Below are 17,265 nucleotides of genomic sequence, written 5' to 3' on the forward strand. Positions count from 1 at the left end.
AAGGAGTCCCAGCTGCAGGGCCTCTCTGGGACCGGAGAACCCAGCGTGGCCTCCACGTACCAAGTGCCAAGGGCCACAGCCCACCTGACGACATGGTACCAGGCGGCCCTCCTGCCAGACAAGGACGGAGACAGCAAGGACTGGTCCCATGGGGGCTTGGCCAGTCTGCGCCCCGGCCCCGCCCCCGCCCCCTGCTCATTACACAGGGGACCTGTGCTCTCTGGGCCCTCCCTCCACCTCCCCGAGGTCATCAGAGAGCCTTGAGTTGGCAGTGACTCGTGCTGAAATGCAGGGCACTTGGGCCCTGTGGCCCCACCCCGAGGCCCCATCAGTTCACCCCCCGCCTCCCCGCCCTCAGACGGATCCCCGGCGCATGGCTGCGTTAGCTGGCACCCCTCCCCTGACCTGAGGCTCGGGGTGGTCTCCAGCCTTTAGCCAGTGCCCTAGGGCTCCCCTGCTCCCCCTGGGGCTTCCTGGCCAGCGGGGGGCCCTGCTCGGTGTCATGCTGGGGCTGCCTGAGCACAGGTGGGGCTGGGAGGAGATCCCAGCGGAGTGGGGACAGTGGCAGGAGGGTGGGACTCCCCTGAAAGAGGCCACCCCTCCAACTGGGCTCACAGAGTCTGCTGATGTATGGGGGGCGAGGGCCACAGGAGCTCAGACCGTCCCTGGCGGACCCGGGCCAGGCTGGGACTGGGGGCCACAGGCCACAGAGAGCTCAGCTCCTCGCTCTGCCCCTGGTCCTCAGAGTCTCAATCTGTCCACACAGCAGAGCACAACCCCTGCCCCCACCGCCCCAGCCTGACATCCCACTGCGTCTCAGCTTCCCCAGCACCCCTGCCACTGGCCCGTGGCTCCTTACACGCCCTGCATTACCCAGTGCCTTTAACCCCGCAGCTTCCCTGCCTGTCCATCCTTCCCGGCCACTCAGCCAAATGCCAGCCAGCTGGGGACTTCTGTGTAGACGAGCCCTGCTGCCGCCATGGGCGACCTGTCTCTGCCAACCCCGTGCCCTTCTAGAATCCCGGACCGTGGGGGTGGCCTCAAGCGTTGGCTCCCGACAGGGCTGTGCTGCGGGGGCTTGGGGACACTGGGCTCGTCCCTCTGCCCTAGGACTGGGTGGGCTGTGGGGTCCCACATACCAATGAGGTTAGCGGCTGTATCACCAGACTGCCTCGAGCCGGTGGAAGAGCAGGAGCAGCGGTTAAAGCAAACACAGACGCACCTGAGGACACAGAGGACCCCATGACCCAAGACGGCAGAGGACAAGTGGAAACGCAAACCGCACTGACAGAGGAGATGCTTGGCTGCGAAAAACAAACCGAGGAGGAAGGCCTGAGAGGAAATGCTGGCAAACCTTCGGTCCAGCCTAACCCGAACCCGAACCCGAACCCAAACCCGAACCCGAACCCTAACCCTAACCCTAACCCTAACCCTAACCCTAACCCTAACCCTAACCCTAACCCTAACCCTAACGCTAACCCTAACCCTAACCCTAACCCTAACCCTAACCCTAACCCACCCGAACCCGAACCCTAACCCTAACCCGAACCCTAACCCTAAACCTAACCCAACCCTAACCCTAAATCCTAACCCTAACCCAACCCTAACCCACCCGAACCCGAACCCGAACCCGAACCCTAAACCACCCTAACCCTAACCCAACCCTAACCCTAACCCGAACCCGAACCCGAACCCGAACCCTAAACCGGAACCGCCTTGAAACCCAGGAAAGGCTCAGCTTCACCAGAAATCAGGGCCGTCCTCACCCGTCGCCCAGCACGAGTGGAACAGTCCGACCACGCGGCGGGCAGGCGCCAGCGGACGGGGGCTCGCTGTGCCCGGGGCGCTGGGACAGGCCCCCGAGAAGCCCTCCTGGCCTCCGGCCCAGCGGGTCTGGAGCGTGGAAACGTGGGAGCCGCGCTGTCCGCGCCCACGACACCTAGAAACCAGCTGAACGTCTGTGACGAGAGGACAGTGAGCACGTGGGCACCACGTCGGGCACAGCCGTGCCTGTGGGCACAGGAGCCACCCCAGGAGAAAATGTCCCTGACGAAAGGGTCCAATGCAAAGCAGCCCCCCTGCTCCCGAGGCAGCTCGTGTAAAGAGGGGGTGCGGGTGTCGTCTCACGGGACACTTTCCAAAGACACGGATGGGGGTGTTCTTGTGATTTTACTGTGGAATTAATTACACCAGGATTCCACCACCCTGATGAATCAGGCATCATTAATTATTCCAACTACGTCTGAAAATCTTCAAAGATAGGAGAGTTTTAAAAACCTCGCCAGCTGCTGGCATCTGCTCACCTGCTCTCCCTCCTCCCCCTCCCATCCCCCTCCCTCCTCCCGCCTCCCCTCTCCCCTCCCCCCCTTCCCTCTCCCTTTCCCTCCCCCTCCCCTCTTCCCTCTCCCCTCCCCTCCCCTCCCCTCCCCCTCCATTCCCCTCCGCCCTCCCCCCTCCCCCCTCCTTTCCCCTTCCCCTCCCATCCCCCCTCCCTCCTCCCGCCTCCCCCTCCCCCCTCCCCTCCCCCTCCATTCCCCTCCACCCTCCCCCTCCCCTCCTCCTCCCCCCTCCTTTCCCCTTCCCCTCCCCTCTCCCCCTCCCTCCTCTCGCCTCCCCTCCCCTCCCCCTCTCTGCCCTCCCCTCTCCTCCTCTTCCCCCTCCCCCTCCCTTCCTCTCCCCCTCTCCCCTCCCCTCCCCCCTCCCCCTCTCCTCCTCTTCCCCCTCCCCCCTCCCTCTCTCTCTCCATTTGTTTCAGCTGAGCCTTAAGTGTTGTGACCCCACTGGGCCCTTCGCCCTTGAACCCCTCCTCAGGCGTCTCCTGAACGGAAGGAGGTTCTCCCACATGCTCCCAACACACCCTCCTGCCCATGGATGACAATATTATAAAAACGGTGGTGTCATTAAACCATGGGTTATATTCAAATTTCCCCAAATGTCCCCATAATGTCTTTTGTGGTCCCCTCCCCGCCCCAGAATCAGACCCGGTCTGCGCATCGTCTCCTTGGTTCTTGGCTGCCACCTCCTCTGGAAGAGCCCCTGCAGCCCCGGTGGCGGGCGTCTCAGACTCTCCAAAAATGCCCGTGTGTGAGGCAGGCTGGGCAGGGATGTGGCCGGGGGACACAAAGCCATGACTGCGGCACGCCCGAGCCACAGAGCCGGCCGCCCGCCGCGGCCCTGACTCGCGGATTACGCAGGGGGAAGTGCCCCCAGGGACAGAGGGGCAGCACCCTGGCCAGGTGGGCAGGAGCGGGGCACCGTCGGGGCAACAGCCACGCCTCCGGATCAGGCTTGTTGCGGCCTCCAGGCCCAGGCCTGCTGCCCCTGCTCCACCTCTACTCTGGCTCCCAGCTCCGGGCTGGTCCTCCTGCCCACCCCACCCCCGCACCCCTGCCCTCCAACCCAGATCCCTCCAGACTCAGCCCGGCTGCACCCCCTCCAGCCCCAATTCCAGGATCCGCGAGGTCACACATCACCTCGTTTGTCAGGTCCCAAGGCCCCTCCCTGCCCGCCCTGTGTTTCCTGTTCATCCTGTGGCTCAGGGCCCAGGGCCACCCAACAGACGCTACCTCAGGCGGCCTTGGGACCTGCCCCCGCACAAGGAAGGGGACCGGGGAGCCTCCTGCAGGGGCAACACGCACGCCCAGGAGGGGTATAAAAGCCACAGCCTGAGCACCTCACACACACACACACACTCACATTCACACACACTCACACACACTCACCTCCTCCAGCCCCACCGACCCCACCATGGCCACCTCCACCCTGTCCCCCTGCTCCAGCGACCTGAGCTACGGCAGCCACGTCTGCCTGCCCGGTTCCTCTCACCCCTGCACCAGCTCCTCCTGGCAGTGGGACGACTGTCCAGAGAGCTGCTGCGAGCCCCCCTGCTGCGCCCCCAGCGGCTGCACCCCCGCGCCCCGCCTGGCCCTCGTCTGCACCCCAGCGAGCTGTGAGCCCAGCCCCTGCCTGTCAGGCTGCACCAGCTCCTGCACCTCCTCCCCCTGCCAGCCGGCCTGCTGTGTGCCCGTCTGCTGCAGGCCTGTCTGCTGCAGGCCCGTCTGCTGCACTCCTGTCTGTTGCACACCCGTGTGCTGCACACCTGTGTGCTGTGAGGCCTCCCCCTGCTCAGACTCCTGCTGCCAGCAGTCGAGCTGCCAGTCGTCCTGCTGCACCTCCTCCCCCTGCCAGCAGGCCTGCTGTGTGCCCATCTGCTGCAGGCCTGTCTGCTGCAGGCCCGTCAGTTGCACTCCTGTCTGTTGCACACCCGTGTGCTGCACGCCCGTGTGCTGTGAGGCCTCCCCCTGCTCGGCCTCCTCATGCTGCCAGCCCTGCCCCTGCCCCTCGTCCTGCTGCAGACCCTCGTCCTCCGTGTCCCTCCTCTGCCGGCCCGTGTGCCGCCCCACCTGCTGCGTGCCCGTCTCCTCCTGTGGGGCCCCCGCCTCCTGCTGCCAGCCCAGCTGCTGCCGCCCGGCCTCCTGCGTGTCCCTGCTCTGCCGCCCCGCGTGCTCCCGCCCCGCCTGCTGCGTGCCCGCCTCGGCCTGCGAGTCCTGCTGCTGACCGGGCCCGTCCCCCCAGGGCCGCCGTCTCCAGGGATCCTCCATCAGACCCTTGAAGCCCCTGACCACCTGGCTTCTCGCTGATCCCACCCAGGTCTCACTCAGCATAGATGAAAGACCGGCTTCCCTCCCCAGGCCAGACCAGGGGCCTGACCTGCTCACTGAGCTCCTCTCCTGACCTTGGCCTGCAGGTGCCCTGGCTGCTCCACAGCTGCTTCCTCACTCCCCGCCATGGCCTCCCTGGTCACCGTGGGCCCTCCTGACCCTGGTCCTGCACAAAGCAGTGTCACTGTCCACCTCTGAGCACCAATAAAAGCTCTGCTCCCCTCACTGGTTCTCGAGCCAACCGCAAACAGCTGGGGTGGGAGGGCAGCTGTGAGCCCGGGACCCTCCATCTATGCCTACATTTGGGGACTGGGGCGGCTCTTGCCCCTGACACCTGGACGCTGCTCTCTACCTTGTACTGTCACTGTGCTGCTGGCTGACACCCTTGGCCCTGCTGGGCTCCCGAAGCTTTGCTCTCGGGACATCCTGGAGGCACCTCCTGGGCTCAGATCCAGGCCCCCCAACTCCCTGTGGAAGGGGCAGCCCTTCCTGCGGCACAGGACTGGCTATCCCACGGCAGCCAGAGTCCAGCAGTGCCGGGAGGAGGGACCAGGGGAGATCCCAGCAGTGGGCCAGCCCAGCGTCCAGACAGTGCCCTCAGGTAGCTGGGCATCCTGACTCACGCACGCATTCACAGACACCAGGATGCCCTGGGCTCCAGCACATGCCAATGAGCCAGCTTCAGGGATGCAGAGGATGCGAAGATGCAGGCTCTGGAGCCCCCGCCTGCTGGGCTGAGCTAGTGGGGAGCAGGTGGGAAAGGCCACACCAAGCCCTGGACAGTGTGAGCACGTGTCAGACCATGGCCAGGAGACAAGTGGGAACATGCGTGGCTGACGGCGCCAGATGCCATGTCACACACGCCTGAGCAAATCTGAGAAGAGGCCCCAGAGCGGGAGCTGCTGAGCAGCAGGTGTGGACACCGGGAGGTGACAGTCCCCACCTGTGGCAAGAGGCTCTGGGTCTTCATTCCTTAACAGCAGTGTGGGAGCGCCCATTGTGGTGCGGTGGTTAATGAACCTGACGAGGAACCATGAGATTGCGGATTCGATCCTTGGCCTCACTCAGTGGGTTAAGGATCTGGCGTTGCTGTGGCTGCGGTACAGGCCAGCGGCTGCAGCTCCGATTAGACCCCTAGCCTGGGAACCTCCATATGCCACGGGTGCAGCCCTGAAAAGACATGCACGTGCACACACACACACACACACACACACTGGCATGGAGTCACCCCCCAGGGGCACTCGTTTCCCTGTCTTCGGCGGTTACATAGGAAGAACTTTATGGTTTCTTTGCCCAGGCACAGAGCATCCCGAACCGTGGATCTACCACCAGTGGTTCATTAACAGCAGGTGGACAAGGGTTTAAAGTCTCCCTGGTTCTGACTGTCACAAACCCCAGCACCGCGGGGTCCTCTCCGTGCCTCTGCATGCTGCTGCATGTTTCAAGGCGCCTGCATTTCTAGACCTGGGACCGCCAGGTCTGAGTGTTCGCCAATTTGAAATTCTGGAAGATACTGACAAGTGCCCTCCAAAGGGCTTTTCAATATTGTGCTAAGAGTGACGTCAAGAAAGACAGGGAATAGGCGACTCAGGGGCCCCCGCCCCGAAACACTGAAGAAACTGGCGAAGCTCTCAGAATCCACCTCATCAGGACTCTGGAAACGCTCAAAGGTTTACGACAACAGGAGGGTGCTCCGCCAAGAAGAAAGTCACTGCCGCAGCAGGAGCGCCTTGTGGCACTTCAGCAGAGCCTCCCCCCACCCCAGCCCCGTCCCCAGCTCAGCAGCAGTCTCGAAGACCGAGGCCTGTGTCTGGTCAGGCTGCTGGTGCTGGCGAGAGCAGGGCAGACCTTATTCTGAAAGAAGTATGGTTGTCTGTTTCAATCTGCGAGTGGCTTCTTGAAGGACCCACACATTTCTCGTAACTCAGAACTCTGCGAAGGCAGAAAGGCAGTTGCATGGAGAGTGTCTGTCAACTCAAGCCGTCTCTGTACCTGGGCAAACGGAAGACACCCCCAAAAGCCCAAGACAGAAAGCTGGGAAGTGAGATGCTTTGAGGAAGGGGGCTTTCAAATCTTCCACAGATTCCCGGGGGCCTGGGAGACCCCATGAATACTCCTGAGGGGGCACATGTTCAGGAAGGACCCGAGAAAGCCCTACACACTCACCCCAACTCAACCTCCAGTGCCGAGCAAGCATGAAGGGCAGGTGAAGACAGCTTTGTCAACTGCCCAGCTAAGGACTGGAGGCATTCCCCAACACACAAACAGAGGCCAGCTACAGAGTCTGGAAAAAAATATTTTTTGGCTCCAGTGTTTAAGGAACTCTCTGTCAAATCACCGCTTGATCACTAAACTAATGGAACTGTGACCACACATGACAAAGAGTACAGTTGTTTACAAAACTGCTTTGGAAGAGTCACCAAACAAAATACTAAGCCATAATAATCATCAACAACAAACTACAGGGAAGGAGGAAAATCTGATATTCAGAATGACCACATATAATATTGGAAATGTCCAATTTTCAACAAAAATTATGAGTCCCATTCACACTAAAAAAAAAAAAACATTAGGAGAAAATGTCCCTGAAGAAGCGCAGGGATTGAACGTACCAAAGTCTGAAAACAACTCTCTTTTTTTTTTAGCTATTTCTTGGGCCGCTCCCGCAGCATATGGAGGTTCCCAGGCTAGGGGTCTAATGGGAGCCGTAGCCACCGGCCTACGCCAGAGCCACAGCAACTCGGGATCTGAGCCATGTCTGCAACCTACACCACAGCTCACAGCAACGCCGGATCGTTAACCCACTGAGCAAGGGCAGGGACCGAACCCACAACCTCATGGTTCCTAGTCGGATTCGTTAACCACTGCGCCACGACGGGAACTCCGCAACTCTCTTAATGTACTCTAGTATTTAAAGGAAACCATGGATAAAGAACAGAGAAGCCAAGAGAACATCTTACCCAGTAGAAAACAGCAATAAAGAGACAGAATTTATTTTTAAAAATAAGGAACCAAGAAGAACTTCCGGAGTTGGAAAGTACAATAACTGAAATGAAAATGTCACTAAAGGGACTCAACAGCACATTTGAGGAGGGAGGAGAAAAATTAGTAAATGTGAAGATAGGTCATTTGAAAGACTCAAGTTTGAGGAGTAGACAGGAAAAAGAATGAAGAGAAATGAACAGAGCTCCAGAGACCTGTGGGACAGCACCAAGTATATTTGAAGAAACAGTGGCCAAAACTTCCCAAATTTGAGGAAACGTACGAATCCATATATCCAAGAAGCCAAATGAACTCCATGTAGAAGACACCCAAAGGGCTCCACGCGGAGACGCATCACAATCAAACGATCCAAGGACAAAGACAGAGACAGTCTTAAAAGCAGCAAGAAGATTAATAGCCAACTTCTCACCACTGCGGCCAGAAGCAGTGAGGTGACGTACTTAAAGTGCTGGAAGGAAAAACTGTCAACCCAAAAGTCTATATCCTACAAAAATATCCTTCAAAAATGAAGAAGAGATTAAGACATCTCTAGCTTAAATAAAATGGAAAGAGTTAATTGCTGGTGGACATGCCCTGTGAAATGATAATTCATACTGAAATAAAAGGGCACCAAACAGAAACTTGAAACTGTGTGAAGAAATAAAGAATACCAGGAAAGGACTTTCTGTCATGGCTCAGCAGTTAGCGAACCCGAATAGCATCCATGAGGACAAGGGTTCAATGCCTGGCCTTGCTCAGTGGGTCAAGGATCTGGTGATAGCATGAGCTGTGGTGTAGGTCACAGCCACAGCCCAGATCCCACGTTGCTGTGGCTGTGGTGTAGGCCGGAGGCTTCGGCTCTGATTTGACTCCTAGCCTGGGAACCTCCATATGCCATGAGCGTGGCCCTAAAAAGACAAAAAACAAACAAAGAAAGAAAGAATCCCAGGAAAAGTGTCAGTTTTGGTAGTCTGCGTTTATGAGAATTTTTCATTACAATTAGGTTATCTAATTTTTTGTGAGAATAGTTGTTCGTAGTAATCTCATATAATCCTTTTTATTTATGTAAGGTCTGTAATGTTGTTCTTGTATCTGATAGTAGCAATTTGGGTCTTTTCTTTCGTCCTCAGCCAGCCTAGCTAAAGGCTTGTTGGTTTTACTGCTCTTTTCAAAGAATCAACTTTTAGATTTACTGATCGTCTCTTCTTTCTAGTTTCTATTTCATTCATCGGTGTTTGAGTATTTCCTTCCTTCTACTAGTTTTGGGTTTCGTTTTTTAAACTACAACTAAAACTTTAAAGGGTAAAGTCAGGTCATTGGTTTGAAATCTTTCTTCTTTTGGAATGTAAGTGTTGACAGCTATACATTCCCTCTTGGGACTGTTTTTTGCCGTATCCCGTAAGTATTGGTTGGCTGTGTTTTCATTTACATTCACCTGAAAGTATTTTCTAATTTTTCTTGAGATTTCTTCTTTAACCCACCGATTGGTTAAGCATGTGCTGTTTGTATTTCTGCATATTTGTGAATTTTCCCATTTTTCTTTTGCTACTGACTTCTAGTTTCTTTCCACTGTGGTCAGAGAAATTGCATGGTTTCAATCTTTTAAAATTTGCTGAGATTTGTTTTGCGACCTTACATATGGGCTAATCTGGAGAATGCTGCTTGTGCCCTTGAGAAGAATGTGCACTCTGTTGCTGAGTGTTCTGCATGTGCCGGATCTAGTTGGTTTACAGTGTCCTTCTAGTTGTCTATCTCATTACTGATCTTTGATCTTGTTATTCTAGTCCATTTTTTATTAATGGAAATAATATTAAAGTCACCAACTATTATTGTAAAACTATAACCATCTCTTTCTTCAATTTTGTCAGTTTTGCTTTATATATTTCGAGAGTCTATCGCTAGGTGAATATAGGTTTATAATTGTCATATCTTTTTTATTTTTTTTCTTTTGCTTTTTAGGGCTGTAACTGTGGCATATGAAAGTTCCCAGGCTAGGGGGTCAAATCAGAGCTGCAGCTGCCAGTCTACACCACAGCCACAGCAACATGGGATCCAAGCTACATCTGTGACCTACACCACAGCTCATAGCAACACTAGATCCTTAACCTACTGGACAAGGCCAGGGATCAAACCAGCTTCCACATGGGCACTGGTCTGGTTTGTTACTGCTAAGCCATGACTTCTATCATATCTTCTTGATATATTAATACTTTTATCAATATTTAATTTCCTTATGTGTTCCTTACTATAATTTTTGACTCAAAGTCCATTTTTTCTAATTTTATTATTGCCACCCATCTCTCTTTTGGTTACTATTTGCATGAACTATCTTTTTTCATCCTTTCACTTTCAATTTATTAGTATCTTTGGACCTAAAGTGAGTGAACTGACTCAGTAAGAAATAGGCAAGCTGAATATACATAAAACAAGGAACAAGATCAAATCAGTAACCAAAACCCTGTCCCCAAAGAAAATCCCAGGACCATTGATTCAGTGCTGAATACTACCAAACATTTGTAGAGCAATCCTCACAAATCTTTCTCATCTCTTCTCAAATCAGAGCCAGACAAAGACAAAAACAAACAAACCAACCAACCCTACAGATTGACATTCCGTAAATAGATTTTTAAAACTTCAAAAAAAATCCAGAAGCATATTAAAAGGGTTATACACCACAACCAAGTGAGGTTTATCCAAAGAATACAAGAGTGGTTCAACATTTGAAAAACAATCAATAAAATGCACCATATAAATAAAATTCAGTGGGGAAAAATCACACAATCATCTCAGTGTATATAGGAAAAGAGTTTGACAAAAACCAACACTCTTTCATGATAGAAACACCCAGCCAGCAAAGAGTAGAAGGAATCATTCTCAACACACTAGAAGGCGTTATGAAAAGCCCACAGCTAACATAATGCTCAATGGTGAAAGACCGAAAACATCCCCCTTGCAATCGGGAACACAAGGATGCACATTTTCATCACTTGTATTCAGCATTGTCCTGGAAGTGCTAGCTACAGAAATTGGGCAAGAAAAAGAAATAAAAGATACTCAAATCAGAAAGGAAGAAATTAAACTTAGCCCAGAGACACAGCAATCAAAAAGTGGTACAAGGATGACGATGGACATATAGATCAATGGAATAAAATTGAGATTCTAGAAATAAAACCATACATCTATAGTCCACTGATTTTCAACAAGAATATCAAGACCATTCAATGCGGAAAGAATAGTCTCTTCAGTAACTGATGCTGGGACAGCTGATAGTCACACGCAAAAGAATGAAGTTGAGCTCTATCTCACAGCATGTACAAAAATTAACTCAAAATGCATCAAAGATCTAAATATAAGATAAAACTATGACCCTTAGAAGAAAACATATGGGTAAATCTCTGTGACCTTAGATTTGGCCATGCTTTCTTAGCTATGACACCAAAAGTATAAGCAACAAAAGAAAAAAAAAAGGATAAATTTGACTTCATTAAAATTAAAAAGTTTTGTATATTGAAGTACATGATCAAGAAAATGAAAAGGCAACCCACAGAATGGAAGAAAATATTTCATCATAGTTCTGATAAGGGTCTAGTATTCAGAAAACATAAAGAACTCCTACAACTCAACAACTAAAAGACAAACAACTCAACTAAAAACAGGTAAAGCACTTTGATAGATAGTTTGTATATCTCCAAAGAAGATACACAAACAGCCAATAAGCACATGAAAGGAAGTGCAATATTACTGGTCATTATGGAAATGCAAAAACAAAAACCTAAACAGGATGCCACTTCCCCCCCAACTAGGGTGGCTACAGTTTAAAAACAAAAACAAAAACAAAAAACAGAAAATAACAAGTCAGTGAGTATGTGGAGAAATTGGAATCCTCATTCAAGGCTGGTGAGAATGTAAAATGGTGCAGCTGCTATAGAAAACTGTCTGGCAGTTCCTCAAAATGTTACACATAGAGTAACACATGATGTGGCAATTCCATTCCTATGCATACTCCCAAGAGAATCAAAAAGAGGTGTTCAAACAAAAGCTTGTGTAAATGTTTAAAGCAGCTTTATTCACATTAGCCGAAAGGTGGAAATGACACAAATGTCCATCAACTGATGAATGGATAAATAAAACGGGGTCCATCCATACGAGGGAATATTAGCTATACACAGGCATGAAGCACTGCTACATGCTACCATGTAGATGAACCTTGAAAACATCAGGCTGAGTGAAAGACCCAGGTGCAAAACGCTATATGTTACATGATCCCACCTACATGAAAGGTGCACAACAGGCAAAGTCATAGAGACAGAAAGCAGGCCAGTGATTGACAGGGGCTGGGAGGGATTGCTCAACAGTATAGGATTTCCTTTTAGAGTGATGGAATGTTCTGGAACTAGTAGCAGCGGCCAAGGTTCAGTACATGTGACTATACTACATGTCACTGAATTGTACACTTGAAATTGGATAAAATCATAAATGTCACGTTATTTGTTATCACAGTAAAAGAGCGTCACGCCTGCTAAGGGTTTCTAAGGGTGAGGCCCCATGCCCAACAGCACTAGAAATGACCTGCACTGTCAATTTTGGTTTGTCTTACGGGTGGGACATTTATGTTTTAATTTGGAAAACTATCTATTGAGATCAAGCAGCTTTTCATGGGATTATTGGAAATTTTTGAATGTTGCTTGATTCTTTTATATCTTATATTGTTTTTATTTAAGGACTTTAAAATGTTCCTATTAACCTTTTGGCTATCGTGCAAATTGCAAATATTTTCTAGCAGTTCAATATCTTCAGTTTGCATAAGAAAGATTTCCTCTGGGTTTTGATTGAAATGTCATCAGTGAAGGATTTTCCTCCAGCTTCTCTTACCACTCTCACCCCACTGGTCTCTAGATTAAATCCCGACTGGGCAGCATGTCCGTCTGTGCCTGGCCCCACCTGGGTACCAGGAAAACCAGCCCCAGGACTGCTGCCTGTCCTGGCTGTCTGGCAGGTGGCTCCTCCCGCAGCTTCTCCTACCACCCTCACCTCCACATCTCTAGATTAAATCCTGACCCAGGACCAGCCTCTTCCAGCACAGCTGAGCGTGGGCTACAGGGAGCAAGGTTTAGCACTCAAAGCTGAGACTGAATCTGGTCCATCTACGGAACCAAGGAGCCCGGGCCTCACCTGAATGTGCACGCTCCTTCTTAGGGGAGAGAAGGTCCTTCCCTGAGCTCAGACCTCATCCTCCTGGCTGACCAGGGCCCACGGGAGTGCAGAGCCCGCCAGCGAGAGCCTGTCCTCGTGCCATCTTTTCCCCCAAACGGGCACCTTCCTCCACGTTGCCCCAGTCACAGCCAGCCAGCTGTCCCAGGTGCGGCCCCGCACGGTCTGGACCCACACAGACCATGTGCCCGTGGGCCGGGAGCTGTTAGGAGCTACCCTGGCACGTGACCTGCCCGGGAGGAGCCATGGGGTCAGCCCCCGGGAGGCTGCACGCTTCCTCTGGGTGTCCTGCGGGGCCAGACTCAGGCCAGGGCCGGGCACACTGCCAGCACTGACCAAGTTTTATGAGCTGATCGAGGCCATCTCGTGACAGTGGAACTGGCACTGAGTGTCCTCACAGAGCACCAGGTCAACCAGGAAGGGGGTGCGGGGAGCCTCCTACGAGGACAACACACCACACCCAGGAGGGGTATAAAAGCCACAGCCTGAGCACCTCACACACACACACACACACACACACACACACACACACAGAGTCACACCTCCTCCAGCCCCACCGCCTCCACCATGGCCGCCTCCACCCTGTCTGGCTGCTCCAGCAACCTGAGCTACGGCAGCCACGTCTGCCTGCCTGGTCCCTGTCACCCCTGCACCGGCTCCTCCTGGCAGTGGGACGACTGTCCAGAGAGCTGCTGCGAGCCCCCCTGCTGCGCCCCCAGCGGCTGCACCCCCGCGCCCCGCCTGGCCCTCATCTGCACCCCAGCGAGCTGTGAGCCCAGCCCCTGCCTGTCAGGCTGCACCAGCTCCTGCACCTCCTCCCCCTGCCAGCCGGCCTGCTGTGTGCCCGTCTGCTGCAGGCCCGTCTGCTGCAGGCCCGTCTGCTGCTCACCCGTGTGCTGCACACCTGTGTGCTGTGAGGCCTCCCCCTGCTCAGACTCCTGCTGCCAGCAGTCGAGCTGCCAGTCGTCCTGCTGCACCTCCTCCCCCTGCCAGCCGGCTTGCTGTGTGCCCGTCTGCTGCAGGCCTGTCTGTTGCACACCTGTGTGCTGTGAAGCCTCCCCCTGCTCAGACTCCTGCTGCCAGCAGTCGAGCTGCCAGTCGTCCTGCTGCACCTCCTCCCCCTGCCAGGAGGCCTGCTGTGTGCCCGTCTGCTGCAGGCCTGTCTGCTGCACGCCCGTCTGTTGCACGCCCGTCTGCTGCAGGCCTGTCTGTTGCACACCCGTGTGCTGTGAGGGCTCCCCCTGCTCGGCCTCCTCGTGCTGCCAGCCCTGCCCCTGCCCCTGCCCCTCGTCCTGCTACAGACCCTCGTCCTCCGTGTCCCTCCTCTGCCGGCCCGTGTGCCGCCCCGCCTGCTGCGTGCCCGTCTCCTCCTGCGGGGCCCCCGCCTCCTGCTGCCAGCCCAGCTGCTGCCGCCCGGCCTCCTGCGTGTCCCTGCTCTGCCGCCCCGCGTGCTCCCGCCCCGCCTGCTGCGTGCCCGCCTCGGCCTGCGAGTCCTGCTGCTGATCCTTCCTGGTCTCATCCAAGACCCCTTCCCCAGCAGGACCAGCCTCCCGGCAGCCGCACCCTCTCTGGCTTTCACAGCCACAGGGGTAGGACCTCAGTCCCTCCTCCGCGTCCCGCCCCTCATCTCAAGGACCCGAGCTGCTCACTCAGTCCTTCCTGACGCTGGCTGCTCAGCGGTGCCGCAGCAGAGGGACCACACCTCCTGAGCCCTAGGGTGCTCCCTCAGCCCCACAGGTCTGCTTCTACCCCAGGAAGAGACACCACTTAATAAAGCCACCTCTGTCTCACACTGACCCGTCCTGTCTGTGGATATGTGGGTGGCAGGGTACAGGGGGACACCAGCTGTTGGCTTCTGTGACCCCACAGGCCAGGCCCCCTCTGAGGCCTGTAAAACCCCCAGCCCCCACGTGTGGCCGCCGGCCCATCTCAGGAAAGCTGCTCCTGGATCCAAGGCCAGGGGTCCCAGAACAAGGGGGACCACCCCCAGCCCTTGCCGTGGGCCCCTGAGCCACTCGCACCTTCCCAGCTCAGCAGCCGCCCCCCAAGACTAGGCAGCATGTCTGTCTGTGCCTGGCCCCACACAGGCTCCTGCTGCCAGCAGTCTAGCTGCCAGCTGTCCTGCTGCACCTCCTCCCCCTGCGAGCAGAGCTGCTGTGTGCCTGTCTGCTACAAGCCCGACTGTGGCACACCTGTGTGTTGCCCACCTGTCTGCTGCGCACCTGTCTGCTGCATACCAGCGTGCTGCCAGCTCATGTGCCATGAGGCCTCCGCCTGCTCAGCCTTTTAGAGACACGAGCACTGACCTCAGCGAGGCTGCCACGTGGGCGAACCGCCAAAGCGCGATGCTCGGCGAGAGGAGCCAGACACAGAAGGCCGCACGGTGCGTGACTGTGGATGTGACACGTCCAGAACAGGCCAGTGCAGGGGCAGAGGCAGATCAGGGGTTGTGGGAGACGGGGGGGTGGAGGATGGGAGCGGCTGCGGTAGGTTCGGGGTGCGGAAAGGTCCCACAGTTCAGTCAAGGTGATGGTTGCACCACTCTGGATACAGCGGAGCCCACGCATCGTGAGTTTACACAGTGAAGCGTGCGGCCTGGGAAGTGCTTCTCCGTGAATCTGGTAAGAGCGGAACCTCGTTCCAGTCGCAGTGTCGGTGGTTTACTGACTGAGGCTTTTGTCTCCTCGGCACCGGATGGAAACCAGTGGCCCTCTGGGCCGAGAGGAGCCCGCGGGCCATCAGCAGGCACAGTCTCCCTGAGGGCCTTCTGGAAACATCGGCGCAGGATGCTCGGGCTGACGCTAAAACCCCAGAAAGAGAGGTGGCAACAGGACTGGACAAACAGCTTTTCCTGGGTGGCAGCAGGGCTGCCCAAGAGGACAAGCTGGGTCACCCTGGGTCAGAGACTCCTGGACTCACGTCGTGAAGGCCCAGCCCAGTGCATCCAGCTGACTCTGCGTGGAGACGGTGCACCCAAGGCTCCCGGCCTGGGTCACAGGACAGGGGGGACAGGCAGGGCTCCAGGAAACTTCAAGACAAGGCGGGCGCCCCACATCCGTCTGAAAAGCCCCCCGCCGCCAGGGCCCTGGCCGACGGCCCTCTGTGCAGAAGAATATATTGGCTTGTGCGGAGGCGTGCTGCGAGTGGACACTGCACCCTCCAGACTCTTGCTTAGAAGTAGGGGTGACCACCCAGGGGCCCAAGCAAGTAAGGAAATGAGCATGGAAGGGGAGCAAAGCTCTGAGCCAATGACAAGGAAATGGGGGGGGGCACTACCATTCCGTAGATTAGAACGAGCTGCTGTTTTTGAAGGAAGGAAGGAAGGAAAGAGGCAGAGAGAAGGGAGGGAAGCAGGGAAGGAAACCCTCCGAGTTCCTGGAAATGAAAAGCATGGCACCCCAAATAAAAAGGACCCCAACAGGCAGTCTGCGTGACGGCAACGTGGAGGCCGGGAAGGTCCGGCCAGGAGCCTCCCAGAATGCACTGCAGAAGGACAAAGAGATGACGATGCAAGACCCGGGAGGCACATCCAGGGAGCAGAGTGCCTGTGGTCCTAACCAGAGGCCCGGGGGCAGAGCCTGAGGATGGAAGAAAGTAACCCACCACGAGGAGAAAGCTTCCTTGAGCTCAAAGGTGACACGAACGGTGGGACCAAAACAAGCCGAGGGCGGCATCGCAGAGCTGGGGGAGCCTGGGGATCAGTGAGCCACGCGAGGGAGACCTTCCTACAAGGTTCTGGGAGGAGGAACGGTTGCCAAGGGTCAGCCCCGGCAGGACCCTCATCCGCGGTGCCACCTCTGTGCTTACCCAACAGGGCTGGAGAAAGCCCTGATGCCAAAGCCAACGGCGTGAGAGAGGGAGAGAGCGCAAGAGGGACGGGGCGGGGGGGGACTGGCTGGTGACCAGGCTCATCTGAGGGTCATAAGTGTGCCTGCGAGTCTGTGTCTGTTTTGCAGATGGTTCATCTGCGCCGCATTTTAGGTTCCACACACGAGGATTCTCATGCAGCATCTGTCTCTCTCTTCCTGACTTACTTCCCGTAGGATGAGAATCTCTAGTTGCAAATGCCATTATTTTGTTCAGTTAATGGCTGAGTAGGCTTCCACTGTACATATGCACCACATCGCCTTCACCTGCTCCTCTCGATGGACATTTAGCGGGATGGACGTGGAGTCTGGGGTTAGTAAATGCAAACTATGACATCTCGACCGATAAGCAAGGAGGTCCTGCCGCACCGCACAGGGAACCGCATCGATCTCTTGGGATAGAACGTGGTGGAAGATCGTATGAGAAAAAGGATGTACACACACACACACACACACACACACACACACACACGTATATATGTGGATGACGGGGTGACTTTGCTGTGCAGCAGACATTGGCACAACGCTGTAGGTCAACTACAGTT

At 54.9% G+C, this 17,265-nt stretch overlaps 3 protein-coding genes across 3 annotated transcripts in view; 2 read left to right on the forward strand and 1 right to left on the reverse strand.

The window, feature by feature from the left end:
* TSPEAR (thrombospondin type laminin G domain and EAR repeats) overlaps nt 1–17,265 on the reverse strand; it is a 126,646-nt gene that overhangs the window by 78,203 nt on the left and 31,178 nt on the right. The gene's annotated exons all lie outside the window — the stretch shown is intronic.
* LOC100623393 (keratin-associated protein 10-7) lies at nt 3,673–4,886 on the forward strand. Its single transcript, XM_003359003.3, has one exon. The coding sequence runs from the start codon at nt 3,748–3,750 to the stop codon at nt 4,555–4,557; it is 810 nt and encodes a 269-aa protein (XP_003359051.1). The 5' UTR covers nt 3,673–3,747; the 3' UTR covers nt 4,558–4,886.
* LOC100623490 (keratin-associated protein 10-7-like) lies at nt 13,358–14,650 on the forward strand. Its single transcript, XM_021071513.1, has one exon. The coding sequence runs from the start codon at nt 13,422–13,424 to the stop codon at nt 14,355–14,357; it is 936 nt and encodes a 311-aa protein (XP_020927172.1). The 5' UTR covers nt 13,358–13,421; the 3' UTR covers nt 14,358–14,650.

The sequence above is a fragment of the Sus scrofa genome, chromosome 13 (genome assembly GCF_000003025.6).
Source record: "Sus scrofa isolate TJ Tabasco breed Duroc chromosome 13, Sscrofa11.1, whole genome shotgun sequence".
In the NCBI taxonomy this organism is placed as follows: Eukaryota; Metazoa; Chordata; class Mammalia; order Artiodactyla; family Suidae; genus Sus; species Sus scrofa.

Excerpts from the sequence above, each read along its gene's own strand:
- LOC100623490 (XM_021071513.1), top strand. The coding sequence starts at position 13,422 with ATGGCCGCCTCCACCCTGTCTGGCTGCTCCAGCAACCTGAGCTACGGC.
- LOC100623393 (XM_003359003.3), top strand. The coding sequence starts at position 3,748 with ATGGCCACCTCCACCCTGTCCCCCTGCTCCAGCGACCTGAGCTACGGC.